The sequence below is a fragment of the Canis aureus genome, chromosome 14 (genome assembly GCF_053574225.1).
Source record: "Canis aureus isolate CA01 chromosome 14, VMU_Caureus_v.1.0, whole genome shotgun sequence".
NCBI lineage: Eukaryota > Metazoa > Chordata > Mammalia > Carnivora > Canidae > Canis > Canis aureus.
In genome coordinates this window covers 48,917,275-48,935,871 of record NC_135624.1, presented here as the reverse complement: position 1 = coordinate 48,935,871, position 18,597 = coordinate 48,917,275, and the positions used below count along the sequence as shown (strand labels likewise).

Sequence of the window (18,597 nt, the reverse complement as noted above, 5' to 3'; positions counted from 1 at the left end):
AAAAAAATAGAACTTGGCTGTATAAGATTTTTCAAAGTTAAAAAGATTTTTAAAAAACCCTAATGAATGTATTTTGATAACTGATCAGAAATTTGAAAAATAAATAGTCCATAGATAAGAAATTAAATAGAAAAGCTTAAATTCACGGAGAATTATTAGCAAACAATTTTTGAAACACATCTGTGGAAGAAAAGTCCATTTCTCTCTGCTCTGAAGAACTCCATAGAAAAGGACTGGAACATCTGACTATATAGCACAACTTTAAAGATCTGCAAAATGGGTACACCTGGGTGGTTCAGTCAGGGAAGCATCTGAATTTTGACTGTGGCTCAGGTCATGATCTCAGAATTCTGGGATGGAGCCCCGTATTGGGCTCTATGCTGGGTGTGAAGCCTGCTTGGGATTCTCCCTCTCTCCCTTGGTCCCTCCCCCTGCCCCCCTCACCCACACTCTCTTTCACTCTCTAAGAAAAAAAAAAGAAAAGAAAAGAAAAAAGAAAAAAATATCTGTAAAATAGAAAATGAAAATACCATAGCAGAACAGGAGCCTCAAAATTCAAGTAGGACACAAATAGATCACTTCTTTTTATCCACACTTTTACTATACTATCCTGATGGCAAAATCTCTTACACTGACCTCTGAAGTAGCCCCTTCTCCAGCTGGTCTCTGCTTCCATCCTTTCCTTCCTAAAACACCATTCTCTGCAAAACAGACTGAGTGATCCTTTTTTATTTATTGATTTTTAAATTTATTTATTCAGGAGAGACACAGAGAGAGAGAGAGAGGCAGAGACACAGGCAGAGGGAGAAGCAGGCTCCACGCAGGGAGCCCGACTTGGGATTCGATCCCTGGTCTCCAGGATCACACCCTGAGCCGGAGGCAGATGCTCAACCATTGAGCCATCCAGGTGCCCCAGAGTCATCCTTTTTTAAAGGATCATTGCTTTTTCAAAGCATTTAAATAAAATTCACATCCCTAGTCAGACTTACAGGGCACACGATCACTCACCTAGCACCCAGCTTCAGTGCCCAAACTGCCTCACCCAAACCTTTGTACCACCTGTTTCCTCGGCTAGAACACTCCTCCTGGCCCCCATTTCCTAAAGGCTGGGTCCTTTTTGCCCTTTAGGCCTCAATTTAAATGTTTCTTCCTCCAAGAAATCTCTGAGACCCCAGTTTAAAGTAATAATAAAAACTAACATTTATAACTTGTTTTCTTAATATGTCAGGCATTTTTTGACACTTTATGTGCAAAACTCACACTATCTCACAAAGCCCCAGTAAGATAGATTTTATTATTATTATTATCATTCCCATCGTACAGTAAGGAAACGGATTCCCAGCAAAGGTCTGTAAAGATGCTGATAAAACTGCAAGACAGTAGCTTATCGGAGGCTTCACTTAATTGTTCTGCTGCCTATAGGGTAGCCTGCCAGCTACTCACAATCACATCATTCCGTTTTTATTTTTACTTTTTTGAAGTGTGATTTTTTGTTGTTGTTGGTTTTTCCTCTCTTATGTCTGTCTTATTCAGAGTGGTGCATCCAGGGCCTAGAACAATGGCTAGCACCTAGTAAGTACTCAACAAATGTTTGCCAAATGAATAGATGAGTAAATAAGCAAGAGATTATTTAACTAGATTAAAAGAACTAGATTAAAAGAAACATCTATTAAAAGAATAGATGAGTAAATAAGCAAGAGATTATTTAACTAGATTAAAAGAGATTATTTAACTAGATTAAAAGGGTTACAAAAGGATCATTTTTATTTCATTTTTTAGAAGATTTTATTTATTCATGAGAGACACAGAGAAAGAGGCAGAGACATAGGCAGAGGGAGAAGCAGGCTCCCCACAGGGAGCCTGAAGAGGGACTCGATCCTGGAACCCGGGATCATGACCTTAGCCAAAGGCAGATGCTCAACTGCTGAGCCACCCAGGGGCCCCTATTTTTTTTTTTTTTTAATTGGGAGAGAGGGAGAAAGCGTGTACATACATGAGTAGGGGGGCAGAGGGAGAGGGAGAAAATCTCAAGCAGACTCCCCACTGAGTATGGAGCCTGCCACGGGACTTGTCTTGGGACTCTTGTCTCCCGACCCTGAGGTCATGACCGGATTTGAAATCAAAAGTCAGACGCTTAACCAACTGAGCTGCCCAGATGCCCCAAAAGGATCATATTAAAATTCTCAATCAAAAGCTCACCTGATCTTAGCCAAAAGGCTGAGAAGTGATGATTCACTGAAAGCTCAGATGATGGTTAACACTTTTTGCCAAGGAAATATTTTTAAATGAAGGCATGTACCCTTTTTTAGACACGACGCTTATCACACAATTAGTAGACCACAGCACCATGTAAACATAACTTTTATATGCATTGGGCAACCAAAAAATTCATTTGATTTGCTTTATTGCCATATTCACTTTATTGCAATGGTCTGGAACCGAACTGACAATATTTCCTCAGTGTGCCCATAGTGGAAGACCATCTGGCTTCTGGCATGAGTAGCTGGTGGGTAGAGTCATTATGCACTGCACGGAGGAAAACTGGAGAAGGAACACGTTTGGGGAAGTAATTGGAAATTAAATTTTGGCCGTATAGAGATGCCTATGAAACACCCAGCAAGAGGTGACAAGTAGAGACATCTGGGTGGCTCAGCAGTTGAGCGTCTGCTTTTGGATCAGGGTGTGATCCCTGAGTCCCGGGATCGAGTCCCACATTGGGCTTCCTGCAAGGAGCCTGCTTCTTCCTCTGCCTATGTCTACCTCTCTTTCTCTCTGTGTCTCCCATGAATAAATAAATAAATAAAATCTTTAAAAAAGAGAGAGAGATGACAAGTAAGTACGAATACATGAGTTTGGAGTTGAGTGGAGAAATCAGGGTTTGAGATACATATTTGGGAATCATTGGCACATAGGTACTATGTAAAGCCACATTGCCAGCGTTAGGACACTGGTGGAGGTTATTATGTACACAGAGAGTAACAGAGGGCCTAGAACCACACCTGGAACACATCAACACTTAGAGATGGGGCAGAGGAGGATTTGGCCAAGGAGTACCTAATGGAAGTGGAGAAAAACCAGGAGAGTATGTGCATTGGTTAGGGTTCTCCAGAACAACAAACCTATAGAAGACACACACAGATTTATTATAGGAATTGGCTCATATGGTTACAGAGCCCAGCCAGCCCCCAAATCTGTAGTGAGTTGCCAAATCGGAGATCAAGGAAAGCTGATGGTTTGGTTTCAGTCCAAGTCCAAAGGCTTGAAAAGAACCAGATGGGCTGATCATGGAGTTCCCATCTGAGGGCCTGCAGGCTTGAGACCCAGGAAGATCTGGTATTTCAGTTCAAGTCTGAAGGCAAGAAAAAAGCTGATGTCCCAACTTGAAGGCAGTCAGGTGGGAAAAATTCTTGCTCAGGGAAGGGTCAGGCCCTTTGTTCCATTCAGGCCTTCAACTGATTGGTTGAGGCCCACCACATTAGGGAGAAAAATCTACTTTACTCAGTTCACTCATTTAAATGTTAATCTTCCCCAAAACATGCTCACAGGAACACCCAGAATAATATCCAACCAAATATCTGGTCACCCTGCGGCCCAGTCAAGTTGACGCATGAAATGAAGCATCATCGTGTGATTCAGGGAATGTTTGAAAAGAGGAAGTGGCCAGCTGTCAAGAATGGAGATCTGTTAAGAACATAGTAGGACCACGGACTCGGCAAGGTGGAGGGCATCAGTGTCCTTGATGAGAATAATCTCACGGGGGGACAGAAGTGTCAAGGGAGAGGGTTGAGGGAAGAAAGTGAGGTGCCGACATTGACGGGTTGAAGGGCACCTCATGGCAACAGAAGGAAGGCAGAGTGTAGGTAACCACGGGGGTAAGCTGGGGGTGGGCTGGGAGCCTGTAGGTCTGATTTCTTCTACTTCTCCACTGAAGTATGAGGCAAAGTCATCAAATGGGAATGTGCATTTGTTTGGGAGGAGAGTATAAAGAATTCTGAGGAAAAGGAAGAAGAGAAAGTAGAATGCAGGTGTTCAGGAGAGCGAAGCTATAGAATTGCTGGGCAAGGTTAAAGGCCAGTTTTGGATTTGAGGCTGTGAACTTAGTGAGGCCTGGCACCTCACTGAAGCATCAGATTCCAGCAATGCTCTGGTGCAGGTGCAGGTGCAGGTGCAGGTGCAGGCTAGGAGCAGGTGGATGGTTGGCAGCAGCAGGGCGTGGGGTGGGGGAAAGCCTGGTCAGGTGGGGGGGGGGAGGGGGCGCTTGGACAGGTGAGGGTAACGGAGGGAAAGAAGGGAAGAGAAAAGAATGTTAGCAATATTGAATTTTATCATAAGCTAAGATTGGTTGAATGTCTTTGTAGAAATTCCTCATTAGGAAGACACAAGGTATGGAAAAGGTAAAGTGCTGCATCGTGATACACTTGCATTGGAATTATTCAGCCAGAGAATGAAGTTTTAAATGCCCCATTATACATGGTCCAATTACTCCAATATTTCTGAAGGATGGCTTAATGTGACTACAATGCAGAAAAACAAACATTAAAAAAAAAAAAATACAGGGACACCTGGGTGGCTCAGTGGTTGAGTGGCTGCCTTCAGCTCAGGGGGTGATCCTGGGGTCCTGGGATCAAGTTCCACGTCGGGTTCCCCTGCATGGAGTCTGCTTCTCCCTCTGCCTGTGTCTCTGCTTCTCTTTCTCTGTGTTTCTCATGAATAAATAAATAAAATCTTGGAAAAAAAAAAAGACAATTAGGTTTGATCACACACACACGTATAATATATATGTATACTGGTTTCAGGTTTTAAAATGTTATTTTATTTATTTTTAAAGATTTTATTTATTTGACAGAGAGAGTGCGAGAGCACGAGTAGGGAGTCCGATGTGGGGCTCTATCCCAGGACCCTGGGATCATGACCTGAGCGGAAGGCAGACACTTAACCGACTGAGCCACCCAGGCACCCCTAAAATGTTTTTTTCAAACATTTGATCAGAGTAGAAAGTGATCAGAGTAGAAAGTATTTATTCCCTAGCAGTCCATCTATGTAAATTTAGAATTGAGTGAGGGATTGACTTTATTTCCTTTAAGTAATTTAAATGGTTTTCTTGGTCACTTCCATTACGTACATAGATTATCTAGGTTCCAGTGATGGATCAGCTTTTTTTTGGATCAGCTTTTAAGGAGGTATCTATATACCAACATATATATATATATATATATATATATATATATATATATATATATATATATATATATATATCATACACCTATACATGTATGATAAAAAAAAAGTTCATTGTTTCAGAAAAAAATATATAGATTGACGTGAAAAGTTGGGATTTGGGAGCAAATGGTCAAGAAAGAATTCTTGAGATGTCTTTGGTGCAAAGAGGTGGTTTTATTATACCACAGGGACGGCCGTGGGCAGAAAGAGCCGTAAGGGATTGTGAAGAGTGGCCCATTATATACTTTCAAGCTGAGAGGGGGTTAGGGATGGTGGACGTCTCTAAGGAATTTGGAAACAAGGTTTCCAGGACCCTGAGGGGCTAGCTGCTGTTAGGAAAAGATCATTTATTACTGTTTAGTTAAAACCTTAATCATGAGACCCTTCAGATGTGTATCAGTGGGCCATATGCTTGGAGGATGATTGCTAAAATAAATATTGGGGGGGCAGAAATAAAGGAGGTTTTCAAAGGGATTTTTATAGGATCCAGAAGGTTGCCTTCTGCCTCTAGCAAAGTATTAACATCGAGCAGCTAAGCTCATTGGGGAAGGTCACTCTGCTTGTCTCAAGCACTTGTCAATGGACTGTAAGTTGTAAGGAAGTTTTATTTGTTCTATATTTCTTTTGCCTTTGTTCTCTGCATCATGAGTTGGGGAAATCAGTATGAACTCATTTGTTTTACTATGTCTAGACATAGAAATAGAGGTACCAGTGTATACACGGATTCATGTGCACAGATTTCCTGGCTTTGTCCACCCAGGGTGGACACCCTAGTAGCAGTGGCAGTAGGCACATTTGGTGCCCTGATTTTGGTCTCTAAATAACACTATCAGTAAAAGGAACCGTGGTTCCTTGGAAAATGACTAGCTATAAGGCTGGGCAAGAAAAATATAAGATGAGGCTGGAGCATCTTGATGTTCCAGAAAGGAAGTGTTAGACATAAAACAAAACAAAGGATGGGAATGTATCAAAAGGATACAGGAGCCATCTTTGAAGAGCTCTCAGAGGCCAAAGCTGGCACAATCTGAGCAAGAGTAAAAACGATAGCATTGCATTACAGCCAAAGGATAATATGTATATCTATGAGTCCATACTGATAAAAATGATTGACATGAATTTTCCTTACAGTAGAATTTTTTTTTAAGATTTTATTTATGTATTCATGAGAGAAGAGAGAGAGAGAGGCAGACACACAGGCAGAGGGAGAAATAGGCTCCCTGCAGGGAGCCTGATGTGGGACTCCAAGATCACACCCTGGACTGAAGTCGGCGCTAAACCGCTGAGCCACCCAGGCTGCCCTCCTTATTAGAATTTAAAGTAATAAATGTAGAAGTAAAAAAAAAAAAAAAAATGTAGAAGTAGGAAATCACCATTTAAAAACCACGGTAATAACTGCAACAAGCAATATCTACTGTTGAATGCTATAATTTTTATGAGTTAAACCTTAATGAGAAACAGGACATTTGCATAATATTTCCCTTTTGCTGTTTTCCATTCATCATACCAAAACTTCTAAAATGGTATCAATTTGCGAACCAAACACTTAAAAACAATGCTTTTTGGAGAGCCATCTTCATCCTATTTGTAGGTTAAGATGTTCAAATCATTTACCACTGTTAACAATGATCCCAAGGACTACTCTTAATTCTAACAGAATTGATTACGATGGCCCTTGATTTGCTGCATCTTTTCATTGAGTCTCGTTAAAGGTTGATAAATAATTCAGTGAACGGCTGAAACATCCGATGAGCCTTTTGAGCTGGCTAATAAATAAACTTTTTTCCCAACCAATGTATTGTGTTCTCTCGAATAATGACAAAGATATATTTCCTGTAAGTTTCAAACATAAAAAAGGTCTTTGTGACCATCATTGGTAAAACTGCAACTATTTCCTAGGACTTTCCATCCCTTGCAAACTTTACATATGGAAGCAGAAAAGCATCTTATCCCTTAACTCAACATTGTGGGGATTGACATATCTCAAAACCACAGAGGCTATTTGATAAGACTTCATCCTCCAACAGACGTTCTCTAACATTCCAACGGCTGCACTCTTATTTCACTTTCCTCATCACTTTGTTGGTACTTGACATTGTGGAATTATGGGCTCAATAAATATATTTGCCTGTATGTATGAGGTTTCTGATGTACCTGGACATTTGAAGGGAAGCAAAGCAAGCCAGAACAGAACTCCAAAATCTTACAATCAATTTTATTCAAAAGTTTTCAAATTTACACCTGACAAGAGTCAATGCAAAAGTGCAAACCTGCCAGATATTCATATTGGCTGTAGGCGAACTCCATCTTACACGGAGCTGAGCAATGCCCATGGTCAACCATGAGGGCCTGACCTGCATTCTTCATCTATCCCCCAACTCTCTTCATTGTGATTCAACAAATACATTGGTCTCTGTGAAGCTTCCATGCTAGCAGGGAACAGACAACAGGCACCCAACAAATAATCAACTTTGTCTTAAACCTCTTTAGCAGTGACCATGAGCACTGAATCCAAGGGCCTGTGGCTATCAACCTTTTCATAAAATGAAATTAGTAAGATGCATTTTTATGGCCAAAAAAATGAGTAAGCAGTACTGGCCCTACCCTGTACTGTTTATTTCCATTTTACAGAAGAAAATTGAGGTTCTCGTGACTCTAGATTCCTTTTCCTAACATTTTCCCTCAAGGGCTTTGTATCTCTGCCAGGCTAATATATAGCGCCCTGCCTCCCTCATCTACCTATGATCCACGTACATCAATACTGAAAGCTGCAGGCCTACTTTAATGGCTTCTCTAGTTTCAATGCCAAGAGTTTAGCCACATTTTAACAGACACAGGAAGGCAACGGGCCTGGGACTTCTGCTCAGGAGGTGTTGTTATGCTCTGTACCACTGGACTGGTCTGTTTCTTCAGGCCTTTGACAACATTACAATGGACAATGATCCCATCTCAAAGCATGTACCCAGAATTACTGGGGGCTCTTTTGCAAAACTTCAAACAACTGTTTTTTCCATATGAATAAGTTGTCAATTTGCTAAAATGCTCATTGGTTTGTTTATACTTGACTTTTTTTTTTTTTTAAAAGATTTATCTATTTATTCATGAGAGAAAGAGAGAGAGAGAGGCAGAGACACAGGCAGAGGGAGAAGCAGGCTCCATGCCGGGAGACTGACGCGGGACTCGATCCCAGGACTCCAGGATCGTTCCCTGGGCCAAAGGCAGGCACTAAACGGCTGAGTCACCCAGGCGTCCCTATACTTAATCCCTTTCATTAGCTTCTGGTTTCCCCTTCCTGAATGGTCTATTTCCAAAGCAAAAAACTACTCACCCATAGGCATATACCCTTTATTTCCTCTGCCTTATGAAAGACAGCACACCAGACACCCTGCTCTGCATCTCGCTCTTGTTTTTTGTGATGATAGAATCTTTAGCAAGCTGTCTACCCTCTGGGTTTATTCACCTGCCAAATGGGAAGGATTCAACAGAAAAATATAGGGACCTCACCATGGGACTGGGTAGGAGACATGCTCAATAAATGCTTGTCCCCGCAATCCTACTTCTGCTGCTGCCCACGTGGGATGGATGGCTACACCTCACACCAGATGAACTTGCCCGTTAGGAGAATAAATGCACATGGGTTATCAGGACAGCACCCTGAACCCTCCCAGCTTAAATGGTGTATGGCTTTCTCCTGAAGGGAAATAGAGTCTTCAGTTACAAAACATACAGGATCTTAGGTTCAAGTGGTTGGGAGCCTGTGGATGAACAGATTTTTTTTTATTTTTTTTATTTTATTTTTTTCATTTATTTAGGATAGTGACACAGAGAGAGAGAGAGAGAGGCAGAGACATAGGCAGAGGGAGAAGCAGGCTCCATGCACCGGGAGTCTGACGTGGGATTCAATCCCGGGTCTCCAGGATCGTGCCCTGGGCCAAAGGCAGGCGCTAAACCGCTGCGCCACCCAGGGATCCCGGATGAACAGATTAATAAGAAAGTTTATTCTGTATGTATATACAAAGAGAGTAGGGAGTAGGCTGCAAAGGGCAGCTGATGTAAGAGCCCGAAATAAGGTTTTATCTGCCAGCTTAATGGGGTTGGAGGGCAGTATGAAGACTTCAGTGGGAAAGTACGGAAGGTGCAGATAGGACGTATTCATACAGTTCTTTGGGATGTCCCGGTACCAACTCAGCTCCTCCCTTGCAAAAGGCTCCCTCAGAGAGGGGGTCTGACAGCTGAATTCTCAGAAAAGCCTGCTTTACTCATCAAAGAGAGGTTGAAAGTTGGCCTCCTTCCGCAGCTGCTGTTTATTCAGATGTTCAGTGTAAGTAAAGTAGTCTTTACGACCTCCCAGGGAAAAGGATTCGGTGGCAGCGAATCCTTGTTCTGTTACTTTGGAAATGTTTAGAGTTGTTGCTTCTAAATGGGAAGTTTCCAAACTTGGAAAAAGGGTCCTTAATGGAATGGTGTTGTGAAAAATAGGTAGACTGTCTACGATGTCTGGTTGGGTGCGTCTATGTGTTGCTACTTTATGTATCAAAGAGTGTGCATTTGTGATTGGGCTAGCATTGGAAATGGGAGTCCTGGGGGAGGGTAGGTGCCAGGAGGCCAAGTCCACATGGCCCTGGCCATTTAGGGGGGAGCTCCTTAAATACCATATTACCACATAAGATAAAAAGACCAGAGTCGTTCATGGACAAAGGTCAGAGTGGAACGTGTGACCCACCAGGCTGGCATCTGACGTCCATCATGATCTGTCATTAGTCATGTTGGCATCTACACATCTCCATTTACCACGTGCCTGTCAGCCTGAAAGAACAAAGCAGGTTGTGAAATATCTGGTATAGAAGACCTTTGGTTTGATTTTGGCAGCTACAGAGATAGGTGTTATTACCTAACGAGGTCATTCCAGAATTTTGGTCCGCTCCTATGTAGTCTTGGGTATGGGGCACACCAAGCAGGGGGAAGGCTGAGCTATTCCAGGTCCCACTTGTGTGGCCTGCAAACCAGGAATATTGGCCAGTGACTAGGCAAACATTTACATCGTAAGAGTCAGTCTTGGACTCGTTTACAACATCTATGGAAGGTCTGAAGGTACCATCTGTGAAATCAAACCGTAGTGTTTGATTACGGTGTTGTTTTGATAGGTTACCTAGGAAGGGGTCTGGTGCCCTTTTTATTTTCGATCCAAGAGTAAAATTTCCCTCCCAAAGCTCCACTTAAGTAAATAATAGACCCTGAGCTTCTGTAGAAGATTCCCAATGCCAAATTATTCGACAATAGGAGGAAGTAGTGATTCTGTCCTTTTGTTTGTGGATACCGTTCCCTTTTATACACCCACAGTCCAGAATGTGTCCACCAGGTACTGGCACCAGGTACTTCTAATTAGTATTAGAACAGAAACTAATTCGGGTCCCTGTGCATTATCTAAGTAATGATATAACCAGCAATCAGATAAATCAGCTAAGGAGCCAGGATTTGGAAGAGTGGTGGGAGTGGGTAATGGGGTTGTGCTAGAACTGTTGAAAAAAGCAACAAGGGCAGCCCCGGTGGCGCAGCGGTTTAGTGTCGCCTGCAGCCCAGGGTGTGATCCTGGAGACCCTGGATGGAGTCCCACGTCAGACTCTCTGCATGGAGCCTGCTTCTCCCTCTGCCTGTGTCTCTGCCTCTCTCTCTCTCTGTGTCTCTATGAATTCATAAATAAAATCTTAAAAAAAATATTAAAAAAAAAGAAAAAAGCAACAAGCATGAGTTGAAGCAAGACACAGTTTGAAAGGGAGCCCACAGTGGAGGGACAGAGGGAACATAGGTTAAGACAAGCAACCTCCAGCCAATCTTTCTGTAAATAAAAGAGGATTTTTAATTAATTAAATAATTCATTTATTTTTTAAATCTCTAGGTCAGAGAATTTTCCGGGTCAGGGAGAAAGGTTTCAAGGGAAGATAAACGAAGACAACATTCTTGATTCAAGATCTTGGACAAAGCTGCCTACTTCATGGTGTCATCTGCTTCTGGAGCCTGGGTAGGCTCTGGAAATCCTCAATTTGATGTCACTCATACGGACGGCCTTCTAATTGTTATAGGGGTGATGATCTCTGGACCTAGCTTGGTGGGTCTCCTGGAAGATTCTGGAAGATTGTTATTTTGATCAAAGTGTAGACGGTTAACAGTATTTCCTAAAGCCTTCCAAGCAAGATGATGACACATGGTTTCTTCTACAAACTTCGATGTGTACTCCATCTCCTGGTAGAAAGGTATGGCAAGGCTTGGTAGTCAGTGAAGACCATATTCCTATCACCTGTTGATGTCATGCTGCAATAGTTCCTACATAGACCTAGTCAACATATTGAATTGTTCACTCAATGCTCCATAATGCTCACCCAGCCTAGGAATGGAAGGTTTAGAGAGGTCAGCAGGCATGAGGGGACCAAAAACTATTTCAAAATGGGTCAATTTCGAGTATTCTGGGTCTGTTGTTTCTACCCCGTGAAGTCTGGCTTCAGATGCTTTATGACCTTTCCAGCCAAGGCCTTCAGATGTTCTCAAATTTAGTCTTTACGTCACTCTAGTGGGTTGGTCCTGCCTTCAGTGACAAATACCTACACTTTATTTAATTCATGAGAGAGACAGAGAGAGGCTGAGACACAGGCAGAGGGAGGAACAGGCTCCCTGCTGGACTCGAATCCAGGACCCCAGGGGGTCACAATCTGGGCCAAAGGCAGGTAGATGCTCAACCACGGAGCCACCCAGGTGCCCCTGAATATGGACAATGTAACTGAATGCAGATACCACCAACGCTACGATTAAGTTTGATTTCATCACTTTGTGCTCTGAACGGTGTCACAAAATCACAAAGATGCTGGAACGCAAAGAACATTTTCCTCTGGTTCAGCTGTGACTTGGACCCCGAGGTGGGTTCCAGCTGGATTTTTATGGGCTGGTCTAGGGGATTTCTAGTAAGATTGGGGGAGTTTCTCAAGCTCTTAGTCCCTAATTCCGATATGGAACTTTCCGTTAAGGGCGTGCTCTACGAGTATTCGTAGACTTGGGCTGGAGACCGCAATCGTTACTTTTCTAGGGGCCAGGGGTTGGGGACATTTCCTGAATTTCTTGGGTCCCACAGAAGCATGTGTGTACCTTAGGCCGCAGAGTTGCTGTAGGTCAGTAAAAATAACCAGTATCAGAATATTCCAGCTTCCACGGCTGCTACCTGTAGCTTTCAACCTATAAAAAAGGAAAAATTTCCAAATGACCTTTCCAACAGAAAACAATTGTTGAGGTACCTTATTTTCAGTTTGTCTCCAAAGATAGATGTCCAGGAAGAAGCCTTGTGTTCCTGTGATCCATGCCTCCCCCCCCTTGTTTTTCTCCACCCTTCAAAGACCAGCAACTCTGAAAGGATCATCTAAGGAAGGGGAAGTCTGCATTCCTCACTGTGCTGCCAACTAGAACCCCATCACAAAAAGGGGGCGCCTGGATGCTCCGGCGGTTGGTGTCCTTCCACGGGGTCAGGGTCCCAGGGCCCGGGGTGAGCCCTGGCCGCCCAGTTAGGCCAGACGGGGGCCTCTTCCCGCCCCTTCCCTGAGCTCCAGCACCAGCACCAGCACGTGCTCACCCTCTCGCAGGAGTACAGAACACCTTACTGTGGAGTTTACGAGGCAAATGGATCCCAGACGAGCTTTATTGCAAGCACCCTCGGGTGAGGTTCCAGGACTCACGGGGGGTGGGGGGGGGAGTGGGGGAAGTCACACTGGGAAGGAATTGGTGATGTTCTTTTATTGGGTTGGGGTAGGGCCCTGGCTTGTGCCCAAAAAAGGCGAGGTATGTGGTGGTTAGTGAGCATGGGGCAGGGGAAGGGTGTCGGATCATCGCCAAGGCATGGGTCCGAGTTCATATCTGTAAGGTACTTAGTGCTCAGGGCACACGGGGCGAGGAGTAGGTGATTGGCACTTCCCAGAAGTTCCTGGGTGGAGAGTGTCGGTCTCCCGATGGTGATGTGGAGGCCCGTTGTGAGGGTGGTAGGAAAGTCTGTCATCTTAGAGAGGGTTGGTGGAAGGTCCACCATTTCAGTGCCCCGACTTCCCAGCCGGCCCATCATTCCGGCCTCTTTTATATACTGGTGTCAGGGGGGCGTTGACTTTGCTCTGGCTACTTCCTGCAGGCAGTGGGGCGCCGTCGTAGAGGCCATCGGAAGTGGGCAGGCGGGAATAGGGCTGTAGGAGGAGTTGGTTAACTGATATTCTGGTCATTTGTCCCAGGCACTCTTGTACATAACGTATAAGGCAGGGACCGATTAACAAGAGGAGTATACAGAGGTGCCCTGCCAAGGGGAGAGCCTAGGTCACCCAGGCTTGAGGGTTTAAGTCCCAAATAGAGTCGTCTTGACACCTTGCTCGGATCCGATCTCTGAGCTCCCTGACTTTGGAGGTGACTATGCCTGACTGGTTGACAAAATAGCAGCACTCCTTGTTCAGGTAGAGGCATGTTCCTCCTTTCCCGGCGGTGAGGAGGTCCAGGGCCCATCGGTTCTGCAGGGTGACGGCAGCTAAGCTGGTGACTTGAGTCTGTAGGGCGGTGAGGGAGTCGGCTATACATTCCATGTCTTCGTTGAGTTGCCTGGGAGAGCTCATAATAGAAGTTAATGGAGGTTTCCAGTCCCGCCCCCCCAGTTGTTAGTCCTGCCCCTATTAAGAAGGGGAGAAAAACAGCCGTTTTCTCCGAGGGGTAGGGGTAGGGAATACTTGAGACGAGAGTTGTTCAGAGGAATAGATGCTTGTGGTCAGAGACAGAAGGATCAGAGTGCAGTTTAAAGAGTCATTGGTGGTTAAGCAACAAGAGTCCCGTGGGGCAGGAGAGAAAGATTCCCGAGGGGGCGCAGTAGGGGAGAGTGGAGATGTTGCTGGTGGTATGAGGGGTGGAGATGAGGTTCAGGATCGGTATGGGAGCACCGATAGATCCAATGTGGACCGTTTTATTGGAGAAATTGGGTATAGGCCAGGATTAGAAATCGGGATCCCGATGATGTTAGTGAGGGAAGAAAAAGGAAAGCAGATCCAGCAATCTTGTCCTCCAGAAACATTTTTCCAGAGGTTGTAACTGGAATTTAGGAGGGTTAGGGTGAGAGGTTTAGTGGAGGGTGCTCCCTGTGAGGAGTCGAGATGGATCCCTTTATATCCGGGTTGTGCTTGTACAGGTGTTGTACTCTCTTGAGGGAGTGGTTGCGGGAGGCCTGGTCCTGAACCCCTCCCCCATCAGAGAGTCCTATTTGGGCCAAATAGGTCCAGCAGACCTTTCCAGATTTGGGGTACTTAGTGCAGGGGGATCGAAAGGTTTGAGACAGCTCAGAGGTCCAAAAGGTCCTTCCCGGGGCATAGGGCGACGTGCAGAGGGTTGGCATTTTTCCCTGGTAGCAAGATTTTGGCATAGAGGTATAAGCCGAGAAGTAGCGCGAGGTACCCGAGCCCCTCATGCAGTCACATGACTCCGCCTGGATCGGGGGGCTCAGGAGGAGTATTAGGAGGAGACTTAACCAAGCGGAGCTTGGTGGGGCCCACCATCTGGGAGGCCCATTTACTGTCAGCGGGGGCCCGTTTAAGATTGTTGATGTGTACCCGTGGCGGGTGGCCCAGGAATTTAGCCGCAATTGGGGTAGTGAGGATGACGGTGTGGGGTCCCGTCCACCGCGTTTGCAAGGGGCCAGGACTGTGACTCCTGAGGAGAACCTGGTCACCCGGGAGCAGTTTCTGGGGAGGAATCTCATCGTCCTCGAGGTCGTTCGGGGCCGGGGTGACTGAGTCAGCATGAGCTCTCAGGAGGGCCTGAAGGAGAATAAGGTACGGCAGGTAAGAGAGGAGAAGTGGGGGGACAGCCGGCAGATTGTGATCTATAAGGAAGGGACGACTGTAGGGGAGTTCGAATGGACTCAGTCCCGAGGGTCCACGGGGGGGGGGGGGCTGCCCTAAGCCGGGTGAGGGCATGGGGCGAGAGGGTAGGCCAAGAGAGACGGGTTTCCAGGGTAAGTTTGAGGAGTTGGGCTTTAAGTAGGCCGTTGGCCCTTTCTACTTTACCCGATGCCTGAGGATGGTAAGGGATGTGTAGTTTCCAGGAGATGTTGAGACTTTCAGCCACTTGCCGGGTTATGCTGGATATGAAGGCGGGCCCGTTGTCCGACTGGAGGGTTCGAGGCAGCCCCAAACCGGGAATGATGTGTTCGTAAGGATGGTGGCCACAATGTCCGCCGTCTCACGGGCCGTGGGATAAGCTTCTATCCAACCTGTGAACGTGTCAACCAGGGTTAGTAGGTACCGATGGGTTTTATGACGGGGCATGTGGGTGAAGTCCAGCTGCCGGTCTTCTCCTGGCTGGTGGCCCCGCAATTGGTGGTTAGGTCCTGGCCTGCGGATTCCACCTGGTGCACTGACAGCTGAACAGACAGTACACGTCCTGTGGACGATTTCAACGACCTTGGACAGGGAAGGGGGATAGAAGAGACGCTGCAAGAACTGAAACCACGCCTTGGGGCCGATATGAAGCATCTGGTGAATTTCTGTGACCCAGGTGTGGGCCAGATTTTCAGGTATGGCAAGGCGGTTCTGGATTTGTACTGAGACCATGTGGCGGTACAATAATGTATAAGACGCCATCTGCGTAAGTCCTGGTCCCACTCCAATGTACAGAGGTTCGCCAGAAGGCAGCCCAGGGGCGTTTTGGGGTCGAATTTGGATTGGGAGGCTCCCATGGTCCCCTTCACCGACCCACTCAGCTCACGGAGGAGGGTGTCCCCTTGTCCGTGTAATGGGTCAACGGAGGGACCGTAGTTCCCTCGGAATGAGGACGTCTCCGGATTCCTTGGGACTGGCGGGGCCGCCAGGTGGCCGGAGGTCTGCCCAGGCACGGCCGTGGCTAGGACAGGGCGACCCGGAGGTGGGTCAGGGGCCAGGGAACACTCACCACGACAGGTCCCTAAGTAAGCCTCCTTGAGGTGGGCGGCGGGGGTTGAGGTCCGTAGGAGGAGGAGGGAGTCTCTGCCCAGCAAGGGCTCAACCTCCTCCCGGGTTTTGGCACCACATGTTGAGTTTCCCCCACCAGTGATGTTAAGGAAAGAGACAACAAGGCAAATGGATCCGAGAGAGGAGCTTTATTGCAAGCACCCTCGGGCGAGGTTCCACGACTGGGGGGGGGGGAAGAGGTAGTGAGTTGGGGAAGTCGCAGGGGGGAAGGAATTAGCGATGTTCTTTTATTGGGTCAGGGTAGGGCCCTGGCTTGCCCCAAAAAAGGCAAGGTAGGTGGTGGTTAGTGTGTTTGGGCGGGGGAAAGTGTCGCATCATCACAGGGCATGGGTTTGAGTTCATATCTGTAAGGTATGTGGCGCTCAAGGGACATGGGGCAGGGAGTAGGTGATTGGCACTTCCCAACTGGGAAGTTCCTGGGTGGAGAGTGTCGTCTCCCAATGGTGACGTGGAGGCCCGTTGTAAGGGTGGCGGGAAAGTCTGCCAGCTTAGAGACGGTTGGCGGAAGGTCCACCATTTCGGTGCCCTGACTTCCCAGCTGGCCCATCAAGGTACAGGACGGAGCTCTCAGAGAGTATGTGTGCAAAAGGTAGAAAAAGTTGAGTGCACTCCCCAGGCGTGGGACCCTCTGGGTGGGTCCTGGGGGTCTCTCAGATCCCGGAGGAGCCCCCAAATGTGTCCAAGATTGTGAACCCAAGAAACCACCAAGGAGCCGACACCGATGCAAGTACATGAGGGTTTGTTAGCAAGCTCGAGCTTGGGTCCAAGTGTACCCGTCACAGTGGAGCAGGGACTTGGACTTGACGTGGGTTCCAGCTGGATTTTTATGGGCTGGTCTAAGGGATTTCTAGTAAGGATGGGGGAGTTTCTCAAGCCCTTAGTTCCTCATTGCGATATGGAACTTTCTGTTAAGGGCATGCTCTGCGGGTATTCTTGGCACTGACTTGGGCTGGAAGCCGCCGTGCTTACTCCTCTAGGGGCCAGGGGTTGGGGACATTTCCTGAATTTTTGGGTCCCACAGAAGCATGTGTGTACCTTAGGCCGCAGAGTTGCTGTAGGTCAGTAAAAACAACCAACATCAGAATATTCCAGCTTCCACGGCTGCTACCTGTAGCTTTCAACCTATAAAAAAGGAAAAATTTCCAAATGACCTTCCCAACAGAAAACAACTGTTGAGGTACCTTATTTTCAGTCTGTCTCCAAAGACAGGTGTGCAGGAAGAAGCCCTGTGTTCTGCGTTCCACCCACCCCTGTTTTCCCACCCTTCAAAGACCAGCAACTCTGAAAGGATCATCTAAGGAAGGGGAAGTCTGCATCCCTCACTGTGCTGCCAACTAGAGCCCCATCGCAGAAGGGGGCGCCTGGGTGCTCGGGGCGGGCGTCCTCCCGCGGGGTCAGGGTCCCGGGGCCGCTCCCCGCCCCTCCCCCGCGCCCCAGGCCAGCACGTGCTCGCTCTCCCGCACGATACACCAGACCTGACAAAACCCCACAGGTGCTGGGCCGGAAGGAGACGTCTCCGGTTGGGCTGTGACTCCAGACAGGATCCAAAGAGGAGCTCTGCGGGCTCGTCCCTGGGTTTCATGGAGCCTTGCTGTCCCCTTCTGTGTTGGCCTCCCAGGGCACTGCGGCAGCCTTGGGAGCGCACAGGAAAGGGGGGGCCCGGGGCCCGCGGGGGCGGGGCGGGGCGGGCGGCCACGTGCTCCGGGCCGGGCCCGGGGTCGCCGGGGGTGGGGGTGGGGGTGGGGGTGGGGGTGGGGGTGGGGGCGGGGGGTCGTACCTGCGCGGGGAGCTCCGGCCGCCGCGGCCCCGCTCGCGTCCGACACCCGGGCCGCCCCGAGCCCTCCGGAGCCGCCGGCCTGGGGAGCAGAGCGCAAGGTCGGCGGGGGGCGGGGGGGGCGGGGGGGCCTCCGGGCGGCCCCTCGCGGCGCCTGTGCCTCGCGCGGCCCCGGGACGGGCTGAGCCGCCCGCCCCCCGGGCCGCCGAGGGCTGCTCTACCCCTCCGTCCTGGCCGCCGGGAGCACGGGCTCGGGGCGGGCAAAGCTCGAGGGGACGCGGCCCGAGGCCCCCCCGCTCGCCCCCGCTCACCCCCGCTCACCTCCGCTCACCTGTCCGGACTCCCGCGGCCCCCGGCGACAGGCGCACAGACCTGGCGGCGGGGGCGGGGGCGGGGGCGGCGCATCCCAGAGGCCGAGGGGGCGAGCTCCCCATTGGCGCCCGCGCTCCTCGGCCCGCCCCCGGCCGCAGGGGAAGGGGACACGGGCCCGGCAATGGGGGGAGAGGGCGGCGCACGGACCCGGCGGCAAGGTGTGGGGAGAGGCGCATCCCCGAGGCCCCAGCGGGCGGGGCGCCCTCCCCATTGGCGCCCGAGCTCCTC

The 18,597-nt window shown here is 48.2% G+C and overlaps 1 protein-coding gene, 1 long non-coding RNA gene and 1 other non-coding gene across 25 annotated transcripts in view; 1 reads left to right on the top strand and 2 right to left on the bottom strand.

Moving 5' to 3' along the window:
- The window catches only part of LOC144283639 (uncharacterized), a 20,505-nt gene extending 16,812 nt beyond the window's left edge, over nucleotides 1-3,693 (top strand). For 2 of the 3 annotated variants that reach the window (XR_013352216.1, XR_013352215.1), the window contains exon 5: nucleotides 3,546-3,690. This is a non-coding gene — a long non-coding RNA (uncharacterized LOC144283639). Of the gene's footprint in view, nucleotides 1-3,545 lie in introns of all 3 variants that reach the window. The other variant, XR_013352214.1, reaches the window with a different exon arrangement.
- On the bottom strand, nucleotides 1,921-18,597 carry LOC144283637 (uncharacterized). Of its 21 annotated transcripts, XR_013352204.1 has the most exons (9): nucleotides 18,319-18,552; nucleotides 18,001-18,079; nucleotides 17,259-17,345; nucleotides 15,282-15,487; nucleotides 12,830-15,032; nucleotides 12,352-12,438; nucleotides 10,109-10,213; nucleotides 9,941-10,023; nucleotides 1,921-4,725 (listed from the first exon to the last, which is right to left on the bottom strand). XR_013352204.1 is itself a non-coding variant. In XM_077847993.1 (5 exons), exons 1-4 carry the CDS (start codon nucleotides 18,578-18,580, stop codon nucleotides 15,457-15,459), a joined length of 459 nt encoding a protein of 152 aa, XP_077704119.1. In that variant the 5' UTR covers nucleotides 18,581-18,597; the 3' UTR covers nucleotides 12,865-15,032; nucleotides 15,282-15,456. The 21 variants fall into 21 exon arrangements, 1 of the variants encoding a protein (XP_077704119.1); XR_013352206.1 differs by lacking the exon at nucleotides 10,109-10,213 and having other exon boundaries at nucleotides 1,922-4,725; nucleotides 18,319-18,551; XR_013352208.1 differs by lacking the exon at nucleotides 10,109-10,213 and having other exon boundaries at nucleotides 1,941-3,349; nucleotides 18,319-18,551.
- On the bottom strand, nucleotides 17,747-17,868 carry LOC144283847 (small nucleolar RNA SNORA26). The gene has a single exon (XR_013352369.1). It is a non-coding gene; the product is annotated as a small nucleolar RNA SNORA26 (small nucleolar RNA).